This window comes from Mus musculus, chromosome 12 (genome assembly GCF_000001635.26).
Source record: "Mus musculus strain C57BL/6J chromosome 12, GRCm38.p6 C57BL/6J".
Taxonomy (NCBI): Eukaryota; Metazoa; Chordata; class Mammalia; order Rodentia; family Muridae; genus Mus; species Mus musculus.
The window spans coordinates 100,433,757-100,452,109 of record NC_000078.6 but is presented as its reverse complement, the minus strand read 5'-3'; the positions used below and the strand labels follow the sequence as shown (position 1 = coordinate 100,452,109).

General features: G+C 44.6%; 1 protein-coding gene across 17 annotated transcripts in view; it reads left to right on the top strand.

Annotated features, from left to right (window-relative positions):
* The window catches only part of Ttc7b (tetratricopeptide repeat domain 7B), a 220,068-nt gene that overhangs the window by 68,728 nt on the left and 132,987 nt on the right, over window positions 1–18,353 (top strand). For 11 of the 17 annotated variants that reach the window (XM_006515334.3, XM_017314925.2, XM_017314924.2 and 8 more), the window contains 2 exons: window positions 5,129–5,250; window positions 6,131–6,154. The exons of 2 other annotated variants lie outside the window; for them this stretch is intronic. In XM_006515334.3, coding sequence (XP_006515397.1) covers window positions 5,129–5,250; window positions 6,131–6,154 — 146 coding nt within the window. The remainder of the gene's footprint in view (window positions 1–5,128; window positions 5,251–6,130; window positions 6,155–18,353) is intronic. 4 more of the 17 variants (NM_001374711.1, NM_001033213.1, XM_006515326.3 and 1 more) reach the window with 1 other exon arrangement.

The window sequence follows — 18,353 nt, the reverse complement described above, 5'->3', positions numbered from 1 at the left end:
TAATCCCAGCACTTGGGAGGAAGAGGCAGGAGGATTTCTGAGTTTGAGGCCAGCCAGGGCTACACAGAGAAACCCTTCCTCAAACAAACAAATTATACAAAGATGTTAAAGAAAAGCATAGGCCAGCGCTTCTCAACCTGTGGGTCACAACTCCTTTTGGGGCAGACGACCCCCACAGGGGTCACCTAAGACAAACAGAAAACACAGGTATTTATACTACAATTCATAACAGTAGAAAATTACAGTTATGGGTTAACAATGAAAATAATTTTATATTTAGGGGTCACCACAACATGTGGAACCTGTGTTTAAGAGTCGCAGCTTCGGGAAGGTTGAGAGCCAGTGGCTTAAGTAGTGAAGAAAACCAACAGAAAGCTGATGCAGATGTAATTGAAAGAGGCAAAATCCAGCCTCAGCAAGCAGCAAGACTGGCAGCTTGCCATCAGGGTGCCTTCCTGAAGAAACTGCAGAGCATGCCCGTAAGAACCTCCCCACCTCAGGAGGACCCAGGCTCTCAGCCTGCGTCAGGAGCTCTTTGATGGGGGAGTACTCAAGACAACCTCGAAGTCAGAGATGGCATTGGGCCGGTGTGAAGCCAAGACGAGCTCCAGGAAGAGATGATACCAGAGGGCACTCTGTACTGTGTTGCCCACATGTTTATGTCCAGGCATTCAGTAAATTACATGACTTAGCCAGGAGCTTATTACAAAATAAATAAAATTACATGGTTTTGCCCAACTGTAAGTTACTGTAAGTGTTCAGAGCATATATAAGGTAGATTAGGCCAAGCTGCAATGCCCAGTTAGCTATATTAAATGCTCTTCCAACTTATGATATGTTTATCAAAATTAACTTCTTGGAAATCGAGGAGTTTCTCTAAGTATTATATGCCATGATTAAGTGACAGTTCAGGAAGATGGGTTATCATCTTAATGAAGTGAAGCATGGTGGCATAAAGAAACTGTAGTCATTTCAGTACATTCAAAGAAAGCATTTGATAAAATCCAACACACTTTTTGCTAATGAGAAAAGGCAGCCAACAGTCTCGAAGTGGGTGGGGATTCACTCAGCCTGGGGAGAGGGTGTACACCCCTAAAATCAGGATTTACTCAGCCTGGGGTAGGGTGTGCACCCCTAAGATCAGGATTCACTGAGCCTGGGGTAGGGTGTACACCCGTAACATCAGGATTCACTCAGCCTGGGGTAGTGTGTGCAACCCTAAGATCAGGATTCACTCAGCCAGGGCTACACAGAGAAACCCTTCTGTTTGATGTGTTGCTAGGGATTCTTTCGTTGTGTTTGGGCAAAAGCAGTGAAGGGCATCTAGATCGGAAATTCCTTGTCAGATCATACGATTGTATATACATAAAATCCACAGACACAAATCTGTCGGGGATGATAAACTCGGCAGGGTCATAGGACATCAAGGTTAGTACATAAAGCCATGTGTTTCAGCAATGAATGACACTGTACTTAAAATTAGAGCATGTCCACTAATATCAAAAGATTAAAATCTATAGGAATACATGTAACAAGAACATGTGAACAACGATGAGGTTTTTTTAAGTGTTAAGTAGAGAGGGGCTCCTCCTCAGTAAGCGAAAGATAATCCATGCGCATGGCTTTAAGTGCTCAGTCTGTAAAGTGGTAGCGCCCTGGAAACTGGTCCACAAAGTCTGAGAAATTAGCAAAACATGATCTACTTTTTCAAAGAAGAAGAAAAATCAACAAGCTGGTTCAGAAATTGGTGTGAAATTTCAGAGGAGCCAGAGCAGCCAAAACAAGTCTTTTTTTTTTTTAAATTAGGTATTTTCTTCGTTTACATTTCCAATGCTATCCCAAAAGTCCCCCAGACCCTCCCCCACTACTCCCCTACCCACCCACTCCCACTTCTTGGCCCTGGCATTCCCCTGTACTGAGGCATATAAAGTTTGCAAGACCAAGGGGCCCTCTCTTCCCAATGATGGCCGACTAGGCCATCTTTTGATACATATGCAGCTAGAGACACGAGCTCCGGGGGTACTGGTTAGTTCATATTGTTGTTCCACCTATAGGGTTGCAGACCCCTTTAGCTCCTTGGGTACTTTCTCTAGCTCCTCCATTGGGGGCCCTGTGTTCTATCCAATAGCTGTGAGCATCCACTTCTGTGTTTGCCAGGCTCCAGCATAGCCTCACAAGAGACAGCTATCAAAACAAGTCTTGAAATAGACAGATCAAGTTGAAAGACAAATACTTCCTGACCTCTGAACTTACTGCAAAGCTACCATTACCAGCACTCAGCATAGACCTGCCTGGGTGCAGCTTGGTGGTAAAGCGATGGTTTTAAGGCCTGGTTTCAGTCTTTAGCACCAAAACCAAACCAAACCAACCAACCAACCACAAGGGCATCCAACTATACCTCTATCTATCTATCTATCTATCTATCTATCTATCTATCTATCATTATCTTTCTATCTATCTATCTATCATCTATCATGTATTTATCTCAATCAGACATTTACATAGCAATATAAAAATGGTAACAAAACACCCATGGAAGGAGTTACAGAGACAAAGTTTGGAGCTGAGACAAAAGGATGGACCATCTAGAGACTGCCATATCCAGGGATCCATCTCATAATCAGCCTCCAAACGCTGACACCATTGCATACACTAGCAAGATTTTGCTGAAAGGACCCTGATATAGCTGTCTCTTGTGAGACTATGCCGGGGCCTAGCAAACACAGAAGTGGATGCTCACAGTCAGCTATTGGATGGATCACAGGGCCCCCAATGGAGGAGCTAGAGAAAGTATCCAAGGAGCTAAAGGGATCTGCAACCCTATAGGTGGAACAACATTATGAACTAACCAGTACCCTGGAGCTCTTGACTCTAGCTGCATATGTATCAAAAGATGGCCTAGTCGGCCATCACTGCAAAGAGAGGCCCATTGGACATGCAAACTTTATATGCCCCAGTACATGGGAATGCCAGGGCCAAAAAGTGGGAGTGGATGGGTAGGGGAGTGAGGGGGAGGGTATGGGGGACTTTTGGGATAGCATTGGAAATGTAAATGAGGAAAATACCTAATTAAAAATATTTTAAAAATGGTAACAAAAAAGTGAGAATCTTAAATCTAAAAATAGCAATGTAATAAAAATAAATAAAGCCGGGCAGTGGTGGTGCACATCTTTAATCCCAGCACTTGAGAGGCAGAGGCAGGCGAATTTCTAAGTTCGAGGCCAGCCTGGACTACAGAGTGAGTTCTAGGACAACCAGGGCTACACAGAGAAACCCTGTCTCAAAAAACCAAAAAAAAAAAAAAAAAAAAAAAAAAAGTCAAAATAGAAAGTATGGATGCACTAATCTCATTATCTATATCATGGGTCATTAGTTACCATATAAAGCTAAAATATGTAGGTAAAAACTAATTATCTCTCCCTTTCCTTACATGTATATAGTTTTTATACGCACATACTGTAGCTATGTACCTGTAGCTACAATAAAATTTGTATTTTACTTTGAGTCTTTTAATGAATTACATGAACAAAATTATCTTGGGGGTCTGGAAATACAGTTTGGTGGTAGAGTGCCAGCCTGGCATTTGTGAAAACTGAACTGGATCCCCACACCCAGGAGAGAAATTCCTGATTCCATGACTACTCTGGTTATACTTTAATGACTTTTGTCCAGATTAACTAAATTACATGTAATGGCTTAAATTCAAAGCTAGAATTTAGAAGATGGCCTCTTTTTTTTTTCTTTGTAAAATGTTTTTGTCTCTGCTTAATACATATGTACAGAGAGCTGTCTGGATTGTTACTCAGCAGATGTTTACATAAAATTGTGTGGTTGTTTTTAATTCCATTTGGACTGTACTGAGTTATTTTTACTTTTGGGTAATACAGTATTTTTCAAAAGTAAAAGCCGTTGTCAAAAGGACATAAAGAGCGATCTGGAAAGGTTCAGTGTTGGGCATCCAAGTTGCACAGTTGCTACGTGAGTCTGACAACCTGGATTAGAAATCAGACTGGGGAGTTGGTCACGTGCTGGTAAATTCTGAAGCTCGGAGTAATGTATGCTATCATCTCAAGCTAGACAAGGAGGAAAAGAAAGACGCTGTGCACCTCCAGCACTAGGCACCTGGCAGAGAGGAGCTGCAGTGGAGTAGAGATGCCAGTCCCTGGGGAAAGAACACTGCAGGGTTGGGCAGGAGCCGGGGCGTTGGATTAGCCGCTGGGATGTAGTGTAGAAGCACGCATCTGGGTTTCATTCTCCCACAAAGGGTTCCTGGTGCGGTGCGTTCCTTTGTGCCCCAAGGAAAGTCTGTAGATTAGCATTTGCTTCACTCTCTTATACTTGGAGAGTAGTTTCAAAACCTTTAGGGTATTTGGGTTTGAGTCTTTTAAGGAGCTACTGACTTCCAGAAAACAAGAGCAGCGTGTTTGCATGTGTGGTTTTTAGTGTGCCGTGGGTCTGCTTCTCTCCGAGAAATGCTTTGACTGCCAGGTTTAAAGAGAGTTGCTGATGTGTTTACAGTTCACAGCTTGGAAGTCTTTCACCTGAGGAGTTGGCAGCTTTGTCTGTTCTGGTGTTTTGTTTTGTTTTGTTTTGTTTTCAGAACTAAAGAGTAAACCCTTTTTAACCTGGTTACCCATGGTTTCCCAAGGCCGTGCTTAGGGAGAGGGTTAGTTCTTCAGTTCTTCCTCTGATGTATGCGATGGCACTCAGCCCTCTGGCCTGAGCCCTGCAGCCTGGAGAGTTTGTGTTCTGGTGAATTCCAGAGTTAGTGCCAATTGCGTCGTGTGTCTGCCTGCCTGACCGGAGCCATTGGTGGGCAGTGGCTTCCTGCTCTTTGCTGAGACCGGTTCTGCTTCACTCAGCCTGCCTGGCAATGTCCTGGTATTTAGCAGAGACTTCAGGTGTGATGATTCTGCTGGTACCATGCTCTGAGCTCTCAGAGTCTGCTTGCTACGGGGCTACCCAGATGGCCCCTGTGGTAGGAGTCTTCTCTGCTGCTGATGCTTGCACTCAGAGACAGCACCTATCGTTGGTTGTTCAAGTCTTCCAGAGTGTTTGGAGCTAGGGTCTGAAGGAAGGAGGCATTGATCTGTATTTGATTAGTTTTTCCAATTCTCTCCCCTTCTAGGTAATGCTAACTAATATTCAGAACAGAAGCCCTAAGCCTGGCCCTGCTCCCCACGATCAAGAACTAGGTTTTTTCCTAGAAACAGGACTTCAGAGAGCCCATGTCCTCTATTTCAAAAATGGGTAAGCTTGCTTTGTTGTGGTTGCTTTACACTCATTTCCTAAGAAGGAAAATCGTCTTTTAGTGTGTGGTCTCTGGCTCAGTCGTTAGAACAAAGTGATTTTAAATATGAATTATAAAAGTGGGGAGATGGCTCAGAGGGTAAAGTGTCTGCCCCACAAGCAGGAGGACCCACATCTATGTAAAAAGTAGGCATGACAAGCGTGTGTCTACAGCCCCAGTACTGGGCAGTGGAGACAGGTGGATCTCAGAGCCTAGCTGGCCAGCTAGTCAAGCCTTATCAGTGAGCTCCAAATAAACCAAGGTAGAGTGTGATAGGATAAGAGATCACACACACACACACACACACACACACACACACACACACACGCACGAATGCATACATGCACGAGTCTACTGCGTGTTACAATTGGAATGTTTCATAAAAAGAAAGAGCATTGGTTTTTGTGTGTGTGTGTCCTCTCTACCTGACTCTCTTGACTTCCTGTGAAGTTTGAAGGTGGGAGAGGAGAGAGGAAGACACTTGGTTGACTGTGAACTCCGAGGGCTAGTGGTGCTGATGGAGCCATGTCTGAGATGCCCTTTCTCCATGTGAATGACACCGCCTCTGCAGTTTGTCAAGGGAACCCCAGCACTCAGAATCCCTTTCTGAACACTTCAGAAAACTGGGTTTGCCAAGCAGAAGAGTTCAGGGCTCGACTCTCAGGAACTTTTCTCCTCAGACTGCCTTTGAGAGGGTTAGGAAAGGAATGCAGAACGTGGATAGAAGGGCTGGCTCTCTCAGGCTTTGACATCTGGTTTCCTTTCGTGTAGTTCTTGTGAGAAGTGTGCTGATTCTGTTCCCTCTCTTCAGTTGTCCTTGTTTTTGACTTTGTGCTGCAGGATAGATGTGCATGAAGACCAACAGTAGGTATCTGCTTTCCCTGTAGCTTCCCCACGGCTTTGCATGGGAGGCCCCTAGACGCCTGTCCCCTCCCTCTAGGAGTCCAGTAGTGCTTTGACCGACAGGAGGGACACAAGCCGCCCTCCGACACAGTGAACACTGGAGCTAGCTGCTCTCTCTTCATTCTCAAGAGCTTTAAACCTTGAGGTGTAGCTCTCAGAAGGGTCGGCCTGGTAACTCACTCCTGTATGCACCCATTTTATATTCATGGAAAATAAAGTCTTAGATTCCAAGTCTTAGTAAACTCTTTGAGAAGGAAGATCTACTTTGCTCCAAAGTTCACTGGTTCCGCTCAGCATGGCCCACCGAAGACCATAACAAATGTCCCATGGTTTGGCTAGCTTTGTGGCTTTGGCACAAAGAGGCTCTCAAATATGATCTCATCTGCCACTGACTGAGATCGTCTGAGCACTGACGCATGTCCCCTAGTCTATTTTCTGCTTCTGTAAATGAAAGGAGAGGGAGGGGGAAGGGGATGTTTTTCTAGTCATCTCGTTCTTCTCCTTTTTTACAATAAATGGTGGCCATCACAGAGAAACCTTCTTTATCTCTACCCTGTGTGTGTATGTGTGTGTGTGTGTGTGTGTGTGTGTGTATGTGTGTGTGTCTGTGCGTGGGTGTGTGTGTGGTGTTGATATGGAAATCCAGAAGGAGAAATCAGTTCCATTGGGAATCCCAGAGACCAAGTGGCTACCTTCTACAGGAAATGCCTTCTGTGCGAGTAACCGTGTGGGCTGGACCGCTCATTTTGATTGTTGAAGTCTGTTTTAGGGAGGTGGGTTGGACATGGGACCATTGGGCTCTGATCTCACCATTGGAAATGCCAGTTGCCCACTGGGCTCAACTAAGGTAGTTATAAGGGGTTTGCATGGGTCACATACAGTGGATTGCTTTTCTGACTTATTTCCTTTACAAAGTTTTCCTTTACAAAATTTGCGGAAGTGCCCTCTGACACAGCCCTCTGGGTCTGTGTACTTTGAAGCCTTTCTTCTTTCCTTACACTCTCCTCCTTCTCTACCCTTCACAGACCGGCTACTCCAGGGTTCCTCCCATCTGCAGTGTTCACAGTCTGGGCTTGGCCACACTTGTGGGAGCTACTACAGATGTGGAGGTGGGAGTCCATGTTGAAGCCCAAAATGGTTTTGGATGCTCCTAGTTCCCTAGGGTGCTTGGCTCATGTTGGTGGGTTCCTCAGGGAACCACTCAGAGAGGGTCAGCTGTCACCGGACATTGAACCATTGAACACCATGCAGGAGCTGCTATCCTGTGTACTGGGGTGTCCCACAGTTCTGTCTTTTATGTGCTGCTTTTTTGTTCTCTCTCTCTCTCTCTCTCTCTCTCTCTCTCTCTCTCTCTCTTTCTGTGTGGATGATCAGAGTGATTTTCAGTGGTAAGAAAATGCAATGTAGACGAGTTTGGTAATGAGAGGCGGAAATGGATAAAATATCTTAGAAACTTACGCAACTCCATACTTAGCATTTGGGTGATTCTCACAAACTCTCTGAGTTGTGGGAACAAATCTTACCTCTGCTTCTGAATTGGTTTTAAGCAGGGAGGGTAAGCATTGGTTAAAATGAAAGTCTCTTGGCATTTAGGAGGCCAGCCTATTAGATTGTGCCATTGGCTAAGGTACCTCTCATTCTGCACGGGACGCCCTTACTCAACAAAAGCGGCATGGGTGAAGCAGGCGTGGGGCTCCCTGAGGGGCTTACAGGCTGTACAAGAGCTTTTGGAATTCTGTTTTTATAGAAAACAGACCACTAATCTCTATAAAGCATGGGCTTCGGAATGGTTTAATGTTCTTAGACAATCTTGTTGACCTTTACAAAGTATTTAGATCAGCTCAATATAGCCTAGATACAGAAGGCAGAAAAAGAGGCTTCAAGGCCTAGGATGGGGACAAGGAGAGAATCAGGTCTGGAAAAAGGGAAATCAGAAGCTTGCTTTTCAACTTGTTCTATTTGATTTACATCCTGAGGGGTAGCACCAGCAAGGAAAAGGTACAAACATAGACAAGGCCTAAATTTGAGTCTTAAAGCTTGCCTTTTGACACATAAATATGTTCAAAGTCCAGAGACAGTGAAATCACTGAGCACATAGCATGACTATCGAATTGTGGCCGAGGAAGCCAGCTCAGGGACCTGCAGGAAGTGGGAATGGGGTAAAAAGATCTGGGAGAGAAGCCAGCAGAGGCAGGGGGCAGGGGGAAGCTGTGAGGGTGCTCTGAGAGCCAGGAGCAGAGGTCACCTGCAGAGTGGTCCTGAGCATGTAGGGAAGAGGAGCAAAGGTTGAACAAGGAGAGAACTGCCCGACAACAGAAGACACTGTGACCTTGAGAAGACCAGGTGGGGGGCAAGAGCAGAAGCTTGCCTGGAGAGAGCCAGGCACAAATGATGCAGGAGAAAGTGACCCTAGGTCGTATTAGTCAGGGTCCCCAGAGTCTCAGAACTAACGGAACGTCTCTGTATATCCAGGGAATTTATTGTAATGACTTACAGTCTGTAGTCCAACTAACCCAACAATGGGCAGCTGGGAATGAGAAGTCCCATGAGGCTAGTTGTTTCAGCTGGTCTTCTGTATAGACTGGAGTCCTGAAGAAATGGGCTCCAAAATGTAAGTGCAAGCAGGTGAAGAAGAGACTTCCTTCTAATGTTCTCATGCAGGTCTCCAGCAGAAGGTGTGGCCAGATTAAAGGTGTGTACCACCACCCCTGGATCTAGGACTTGCTTTGTCTCAGGCTGACCTTGAACTCAGAGATCTGCTTGCCTCAGTCTCCTGGAATTAAAGGCATGTAGTACCTTGCCTGGGCCCAAGCTTTTCATGGCTACTATGCCTCAAGATCTCCACATCAAGATCTGGGTCAGAAGCCTGTGTTTTCCAGCTTCAAAATCTGGATCACAGGTGGGCCCTCCATTTCTGGATTGTAGTTCATTCCAAATGCAGTCAAGTTGACAACCAGGAATAGCCATCACATACGCAGTTAGCCACCCTGGGAAGCACAGTTTCCCTTTATACTTGCTTTCTCCACGTAGAATTCCTGCTGGCAGGGTGGGTAATAGAAAGATGGTGGGAGATCACACGCCAGGTGTTCACTGTCGCTGTGATAAGACACCACGACCAGGAGTGACTTACAGAAGGAAGAGTTGGCTTGGGAAAGTCCATAGGGAGGCGTAGCAGCAGGTACCTGGGGCAGGGAGCTGAGAGATCACACCTCTACCCCTAAACACTAAGCAGAGGGGGTAATCTGAAAGTTGGCATGAGACTGTAAACTTTCACAGTCCAATCTTGGTGGCATGCTTCCTCCAGCAAGGCTCTACCTCTGAAAGGCTCTGGGACTTCCACAAACAGCACCATCAGGAGGCATCCAAGTGAGTCATTGGGGGACAGTGGTCTAAGGAATATGCTTAGAGAAGCTGTTGACTCCTGAAAGTGGAGTGCTTCGAAGAGATAGGAACAGGGTAGTTCATTTGGCCACAGTCTAGTGCCCACAGCCCCATGCTGCCATTTCAGTTGGACTGATTTGTTTTATGTGGCTTTGTGGTTACAGGTTGTATCCTGGGAAGTGGGGCGTAGGGGTGGAGAGGGGAGGAGTCTGAGTCTTCAGCTTCAGAGGTGGTTTCTGTAGAGGAGGGTGTGGTAGGGATCCCCTTCTGTATCTCCCAGCTGAGGCCACCTGGGATGCCATATGTCACTCGGGCACTCACATCCCTGGAAGACTGGGCCCATGTTCACCTGTCAAGCTTTCACTTGGGCTGTTTCAGATGGAACTAGTGACCGCTGTGGTTGAGGAAGTCCTGGAACTGTTGCAGCACTCAGGGCGTCTCCACCAGCTCTCCATTACTGAGATCAAAGAATCTCAGACATCTGTAACAAAAAGAATCAATCTAATCTCTGTTGTGTTTAAACGTGGCCTCGGGTCGGCTCCATCCCTTCATGCCATCAAAACTTGACTATGGAGACAGAAGAGTCCTTATCAATTTTAATGATGAAACTCAAACTCTTCTGTTCTCTGTGATGAAATATTGCCACAGGCACTTGCTTTCAGTGCTTCACCAATACACTGCAGTGTATCAGGATCCTGTTCCTCTAGAAAACTTTATTACTGCTGCCCAGGTTGGGGGCAGCCATGCTTGTCTGTCCTTAGCTCTAGAAGGATGGGGTAGGTCGCTGTAGGCCAAAGGAGGGAGGGCTGAGCAAACTGGCAGGTTAACTGCATCTCATAAAGGCCCATCGCAGAGAGGGTTTATTCAGCTATACATTGCTGCTTCCCTACCCTAAACAAATAGACTTCCCAGAAAGGTGATCTCTCCCCCCCCACCCCCCTCCCTCTTCTCCCCCCCCCCCCGTGTGGGGGGGGGCACACGCACACGCGCAAGTATTTATTCATCTGTCAGGACTTTATGTTAAGATATTAAGATATAAAGATCTAAAGATATCTGGACTATGGTCCAGATAGCAAATGGTCCCTGTGGAATTTCCATTCCATCAGGAAAATAAATAATTACAAATGGACTAAGCCTTTTAAGAAAGGGGGAGAGAGACAATACTATTTTTTCTTTCTTTTTATCATGCAGCTCTTCTTTTAAAAGAAAATCATAATTTGGTGTCAAAAAATCAGATCTAATTTGATTTTTTTTTGGGGGGGGGATCATGACCTAATTCCTCTTGATCTAACTGGAGATGGATTCCCCAAGAAGGGCACACATATCAGTGGTAGTGTGTGCAGACCAGTTCCTGAGCTGTGCTCTGGGGGAGGGGTGTGATGTGAAGAAGTGATTCCAGGAAGCACACGGTGTAGGTGGAGGAGTGTTGTGCTGGTCACTGTCCCTGAATTTCAGATGTGCGGTGACAGTCACTGTTTGAGGTAAGGCGGTAAGCAGCTAGACAAGCCCTTGCTTTGAGAGAGGAGTCCAATCATCACGTTTTAAAGTAGCTACAGTGCTGAGCCATTTTTACATGGGATTGCCCTAGATGCGTGATGGGTTGGGGGACGTTTTCTTTCCTTTTCTGGACAAGTGAGAAAGCCTGAAGTGTACCAGTGGCCAGTCACTAATGAAGTAGCATGGAGACATGGGTGACAAGATCCTCAGAGACATCTTGTCCAAGCAAGGCAGCCTGTTGTGTCTGCGTCTGTCCTCTTCAGCACTGGTTTGCCTCTCGATGAACCGTGCCTCTCAGAGGATCTTCTCTGGATCTGTTCAATATTGACCTACAAGAATGCTGCTGGCCACACTTGGTTCTTGTCCTAGTTAGATTCAGCTATCAGCTTGACACCACCTATATCATTCAAGGGACTCTGAACTGAGAGATTACTCAGACCCCATGTCTGTGAGGGATTGAGTTGATCAATGATCAATAGACAGGAGGGCTGGGCTGTAAGAAGGCTGGTTACCTGAGCAGGAGCTTCAGAGCAAGGATGAGAGTGAGCCAGCAAGTAGTGTTCCTTGATGGATTCTCTCCAGTTCTCGCTTAAGTTCCTGCCCTGACTTCCCCCAGTGATCGTTTGTGACCTAGAAGTGTAAGCCAAATAAACCGTTTCCAACCAGAGTTGCTTTGGGCCAGAATCTTTTATCACAGCAACAGAAAAGAAACTAAAACAGGACCCATCTGTCTAGATGTATGTGCAAGAGTCAAGAGAAAAGCATGGACTGTGAGTGTCCTCAGCGGCCTCAGCTTTCCAGGGCTGCTTTCTGTCCATTTCTGTCAGGGAAGTATGCTGCCTGCCTGACCTGGAATTTCCAGAGCTTTCAATAGCATCTGCCCAGTGTAAGATGATGAGCACACTCAGTAGGTGCCCAAAGCTACTGTCTCCATCAGGGTCTGTAACTCCTATGGGTCCACATGGACGTTATGAATCAGAGGTCATTGCTGTAGTAAGCCATGTTGCCTGGTAACATAACTGGCATTTTATCTTTATTAGGTTTCCAGGGGAAGACAATTGAAAGTTAATCCAAGGCCAGCTTCTGAGGGGCAGCAGGAGCCTGCTGCTCTCTGTCCACCTTGCTCTCTGCTTGCTTTGCTGCTCGTTTGTTGATTACTGTGTTCATGTCTGCCTCGGTTTACTAAGAGATGCCATGAGGCAGGAACTTTCACTGTTTTGTTTGGGGAGAGATCTGCACCTTCAACAGTGCCTGGCGTTTAGACAGAAATAGCTATGGCTTGTAGCTCATTGCCATATATCTTCCTTAAAACTGGTTAATTCAGTATGTATTTATTAACAGCAGAGGTGCCGAGTGATGTGCTAAGGGGAGTGGAATGTGAAAAGAAGGAAGTGCCCTGGAGCAGCTCCCTGGAACTTGGGTCTCTGCTCTTCCTCTTAGATGTGGGCGGGGAGATGTGCTGAGGCCAAAGGTGGTGGTCCTGACCACTTGCCCTTGGCTGAAGGAGGATGGAGGCTGTTGAGTATCTGTATTTATTACTTTTTTGCTGCTGCTATAAAAACACCATGACAAAAAGCAGCTTAAGGAAGAGTTTCTTTCAGCTTTGTGTTCCAAAGAGCTAGATGTCCACAATGCTGAGGAAGCCATGGTGACAAGAGCAGGAAGCTGAGCAATCACAATCTCAGCCACACACTGGAAGCAGAGCATGTAAGCAGGAAGTTGGACGAGGCTATAAACCCTGAAAGGCTACCTCTAGTGACATAGTTTCTCAGGAATTGTTCTACCTCCTAAAAGTCCCATAACTCCCCAAATAGTGCCATCAACTGGGCACTAAGTGTTCAGACACATGAGTCTATGGGAGACATTCTTATTCAATCTACCACCGTATCAAAGAGTTTCCTGGACACCAGCAAATGGAACCTATTTTCTGGGACCTTTGGCTCTCTGCCTCGTCTTTGAGGATGTCTACAGTAATGCTGACACTGTATAGTGCCTCAAGCAGGCCCTGATGCCACTTGTTTTTTTGTTTTTTTGTTTTTTTCTGCACTGTGTGGACTTCCCACAGTGGGAAAGGATTTCCGTGGCTTTAGTTCCTTAGGGTACTAGTTCCCACAGCTTCCCACCCCTAATTTTTATAGCCTTTAAGCATGTAGTTGACACCTCATGAGGCGGTGCTGGATATAGAGGCACACAAGCATTGAGAATGGCCTTTATAGCCATGTCTCAAGAAGTAGACCTGAAGTAACTGGCAACTGGTAATGAGGAATCCACGACCTGTCTGGGGAAGAGGTAAGGCAGGCTTGCCCTCTCTGCACCCGTAGGGAGCTGTTACGGTAATTTAGTGATCTATAAGTGTGGGCATCGCTGCTCCAGCACTTGCCTGGAATGGAACGCGTTAGCCTGCTTTCTGCCTTTCCTAGCTCACATGTCAAGTAAAATTATATTTTATGAGAAAACACCAGAGCCCCAGGCTCCTCCAGAGATGCCTCTTTTGTCTTTATGAGAAGACAGCAGAGGCCCCAGCCTCCTCCAGAGATGGCCCCTTTTTCTTTCTTTCTTTTCACATTGCTATTTTTTCTCTCCATTCTTGTTTTGCAGAAATATTTTTAGCCAACAGTTAAAATTGTAGAAGGAAAAGCTGAGCTAAGGCCCAGAAGATGACAGCAACATAATTTATGACTTTTTAAGGTATTATTAGAACTTTTTGTTCAAAGAAGAGAAAGAATTGCCCCTTGTCTCCCAGGTACCTGCATTTTTATTGATATGACAGCAGTTGCTGTAGCTCTGTCCTCCAAGATGGAAGCCTGTGTCTGTGTGTTCTTGCAAAACCCTGCGTCTGACGAGAAGGTTTAAAGATGATGAGTTAGTGTTTGCAATTGGCATTTGGGTTTTCACCTTCCTCTCTATTTTAGGTTTCCATTCTCCGCCGTTAGACACAGTGTGTTTGGTAGTTCTCTGAGCTGGCACGAACACACTGTACCTTTCTTCTGGATCTTTTCCTTCTGCCTCCCTTTGGCATCATTTGTATCCTCTCTGTCTCTGAGTGGCTGGTTACTTTGAATCTTGAAATGACTTCACTGATTATAATTTCCAGCCCTACTCCTATCCCCAGGCCACTGCAGATGTCCTGTTGCTACAGCTTTTCTTTTAGTAGAAATTTCATATAAATGGAATCACAGGATATATAGTCGAAGTGTTCTACTTTCAGTATGGTTTTTTAAATTTACCTGTATTTTTAGCATATATCAAAAGGGCATTCCTCTTTGTGTGTATGTGTGTGCATATGTGTGCGTATGTGCGTGTGTGTGTCCAATGCTCATATATTTGTGCATGCCTGTGTGTGTATGTTCATGTGTGCACTCGTGTGAATGGGTATGTATGTGCACATGGGTGTGCTTACAAGTAGAGGTCGGAGGACAACCTTGAGTATTGTTCCTTCAGAAAGTCTCTCAGTGGCCATGGAACTTTGCCATGTAGGCTAGGCTACCTGACCTGCAAGCTTCTAAGGATCTGCCAGTCTCTTTCTCCCATCTTACCATTGCTGGGTTACAGATGAACGCCACCATCCCTGGCTCATTTTATGGTTTGGGGCAGGGGGATCTGAACTCATACTTGTGAAGCAAGCACTTCATCTCCCACCCTAATGGTCATTTCATTATCTTGAGCTACATGTTCCTATCCGTTCACCAGCTAATGGGCATCCTCCTGCCGCTTATGGCCACTATAGACAAAGCTGCTGTGAACACTGTGTTCAAACCTTGCAGAATGTTGCCACTCCTTTGTGTTGATTCCTAGCTAAGGAATTGGTAAGTTTGTTTAGCTTTTTAGCAAATTGATCATCTCTTTGCCAAAGCAGCAATCCCATTTTACATTTCCATCAGCAATTAACAAGGGTTCTGGGTTTTTAATGTTCTCTTTAACACTTGATGGTGTCAGGTCTTTTATTCAGATCCATTGTAATACATTTGTCATATATTTCCTTTTAGTGTGTGTTACCTAGAGAGTAACAGCATCAGCAGCTTTCACCTGCTTATCAGCTATCCCTTTGTCTTCTGCAGTGACGTATCTATTCACAGGTGAAACATCTAAGAGCTTTTGCTATGCGCATACTGTGTGTGTATGTTCATGTGTGCACTTCTCATACTGTGTGTGTATGTTCATGTGTGCACTTGTGTGAATGGGTATGTATGTGTACATGGGTGTGCATGCAAGTCTGTCTTCCATTTGGTTTTCTTATTGAATGGTAAGAATTCTTTACACAGTCTGGATATCAGATTGACATTTTATGAGTGTTGTCTGTCTGTGACTTATACCTTCATTTTTATGGTGTCAGGTGAAGAGAAAAAGGTTTCCATTTTGATGAAGTCCATCTTATCAATTTTTATTTTATAGATCACCCTTTTATTAGTATGTCTAAACTAAACAATATGTCTTATTCCAGAAGCTCTGTTGGTTTAACCTTTACTTCGGGTCTCTAATCTGCTTAGAGGTAATAGTTGTATGTGGTGTAAGGTGAGGGTCTAATGATGTTTTGCAGGTGGCCACCCTGTAGACCAAGCACCGTCTATTAGAAAGGATACTCTTTTCCTATTGAGTTGCTGTGACCTTTAGTGGGACATAACCCAGCTGAACAAGTGCTCATTATTCATTTCTGGGATTTCTCCTCCCTCGTTACTATGTCTTATTATACTTGAGCTAAGCCACATTGCCTTAAAGATTGTATTATAAACTTTGAGATTTAGTATGATAGATCCACTAACTTTATTCTTTTTCAAAATTATTTTTGGCTATTTCCAGGGTTTTTGGGGGGGGGTCATTGTTTTATTGTTGTTTGGAGATAGGGTCTTTCTGCTACATAGCCTTGACTGTCCTGGAACCTACTATATAGCTCAAGCTGGCCTAGAACTCAGAGATCTATCTGCATCTCTCTGACTCTAAAGTGCTAGAATTAAAGGCATGTGTCACTACACCTGGCTTGTTTTCAGTTTTTGACATTTTCATGTAAGTTTTAGGCTTTTCATCTTTCTACTGCAACAAAGTCTGCCAGCATTTTGGTAAGAGCTACCGTGACTCTCTGGATCAATGTGGGCTTCACATGCTCACAATAAAACCTAAGTTTATAGTGGCAGATGGTCCAATCCATGACTCTCCAATTAGAATAGTTTTGATTTCTCTAAAAAATGTTTTGTAGAAAGTTGGCACTGCAGCCTGTGTCTGTATCTGCAACCCTGGGGAATTGGACACAAGAGCATCCCTGTCCAGCCAGTCCAGCCAATGAACTCAAGTTCAGTAAGTGAGTCTATCTCAGAAACTACAGTAGAGGAGTGGAGAGATCAGTGCTTCAGAGCTCTTACTGCTCTGCCAGAGCAGCTGTTTTCCGTTCCCAGCAACCACATCAGGCAGCTCACAACTCCAGCTTCAAGCAATGTGATGCCATCTTCTGGCCTCCACAGACACCACCACACATACAGCAACTTACACATACACATAAGTTAAAAAGAATAAAAATAAATCTTTAAAAATTTAGAGAGCCGTTGAGGACGACACTGAGCATTGGCCCCCGTCTCCCACATGCACTTGCGTACAAGTGTACATACACCAGGACATGCATGGATGCCCCGCTGCAACCAAACGGTGTCTTATAGTAGCTGGGTTTCAGGCTTTACATTTCTACAACTTTATTCCCGAGTGTCTTTGGTTCTCTTTTAAGTCACTGTGAATGGAATTGTTTCATTAATTTCACTTTCAAATTATCCTTTTTATTTATAAAATATTGGTTTTTTTACATATGGATGCTGTAGCCTGCAAACGTGATAATCTCATTACTAGTTCCTTTTCAGATGTGTTTATTTTGTGTGTTCATGTGTAGGCGAATTGTCAGAGAACAACTTGTGGGAGTCAGTTCTCTAATCCTATCATGTAGGTCAGGTTGTCCGGCTCACCAATAAGAGTCTCTATCCTCTGAGCCACGTCACCAGCTCCCGTTAATAGCTCTTCTTAAAAGATGACTTCGGATTTTTGCATACAGGATCATGTCATCTATGACGTAAACAGTTTTGCTTGGTCTGTCAGAGTCTGGCTGTCTTTATTCCCTGCCTTCTCACATTGACAAGAACCCTCGGTTCAGTTCAGAGAACCAGCCATCCCTATCTTACTCCTGGTCTAGAGAGCAGCAGTCAGTCGTTCTCATTCACTGTGCTGTTCTCTGGAGTTTGAGAGATGACTCTGCCTTTCTTCTTTTTGATTTGAAGTCTGTCTTATCCACTGTGAATAAAGCTGTTCCATCTCCCTTACGATTACAGTGGACAGTGCTGAGCTCTTCTATGTCCTCTCAGCCTGGCTATGCCTTTGAATGAAATCTTCTCACTGTATCTCCAACGTGAAGCATATTTGATGTTGCTTTCCTAATCCCATCAACTTACTTGCTTTTTCAGTGAATACTTATATTTGCCTGATACAGTTATTGAAATGTTGGTTTTACACTGACTCTTTTGTTCTTTGCTTCTATATGTACCCTGGGGGAGAGGGTTGTTCTTTGTGTTGTTTTTCTGTTTGGTTGGTTGTTTTGTTTTTGTTTTGTTTTTGTCTCACTGTGTTGACCATGATGACTTCAAACTCATGATCCTGTGGCCTCGGCTACCTGGGTGTTAGGACCACAGCTGTGCACCATAGGCCCTGCTCCTTTGTTAGTTTTTTGGACTTTTTAAAAAATGAATCCTCTATGGATTACAGTATGCATATTAATTATCACAGTATTTCTTTTTTTTTATAATTCATTACATTTTTATCCCCCCTTCCAAGTGAGTGTGTGTGTGGTGGAGGTGGGGGAGTTAGAGGGCAGCTTATGAGAAATGTTTCTCTCCTTCTGTCTATCATGTAGGGTCGCAGATAACCAACTCAGGTTGTCAGGCTGGGCGGCAAATATCCTTACCTGCTAAGCCATCTCACCAACCATATTCCATATTAGTAATAACTTGACTTACTCCAACATAGTTTCATTTTTTCCTTTTAGAAATTTCATTTTTCAAAACTTATTTTAAGTGTATGGGTGTTTGGCCTGCCTGTGTGTCTGTGCACCATGTGTAGGCAGAGTCTGCAGAAACCAGAAGAGGATGTCATATCCCCTGAAAAGGGAGAGGACTGTGAGCAACCAAAGTAGAACTTTTAAAAAGAAAAAATAAGAAAACTATGTAGTCTTTTATATTTACCCACATATTGACATTTAGCTGCCGTTATTAGTTTATTCCTGGGGATTCATATTACCATCTGGTGACATTTCCTT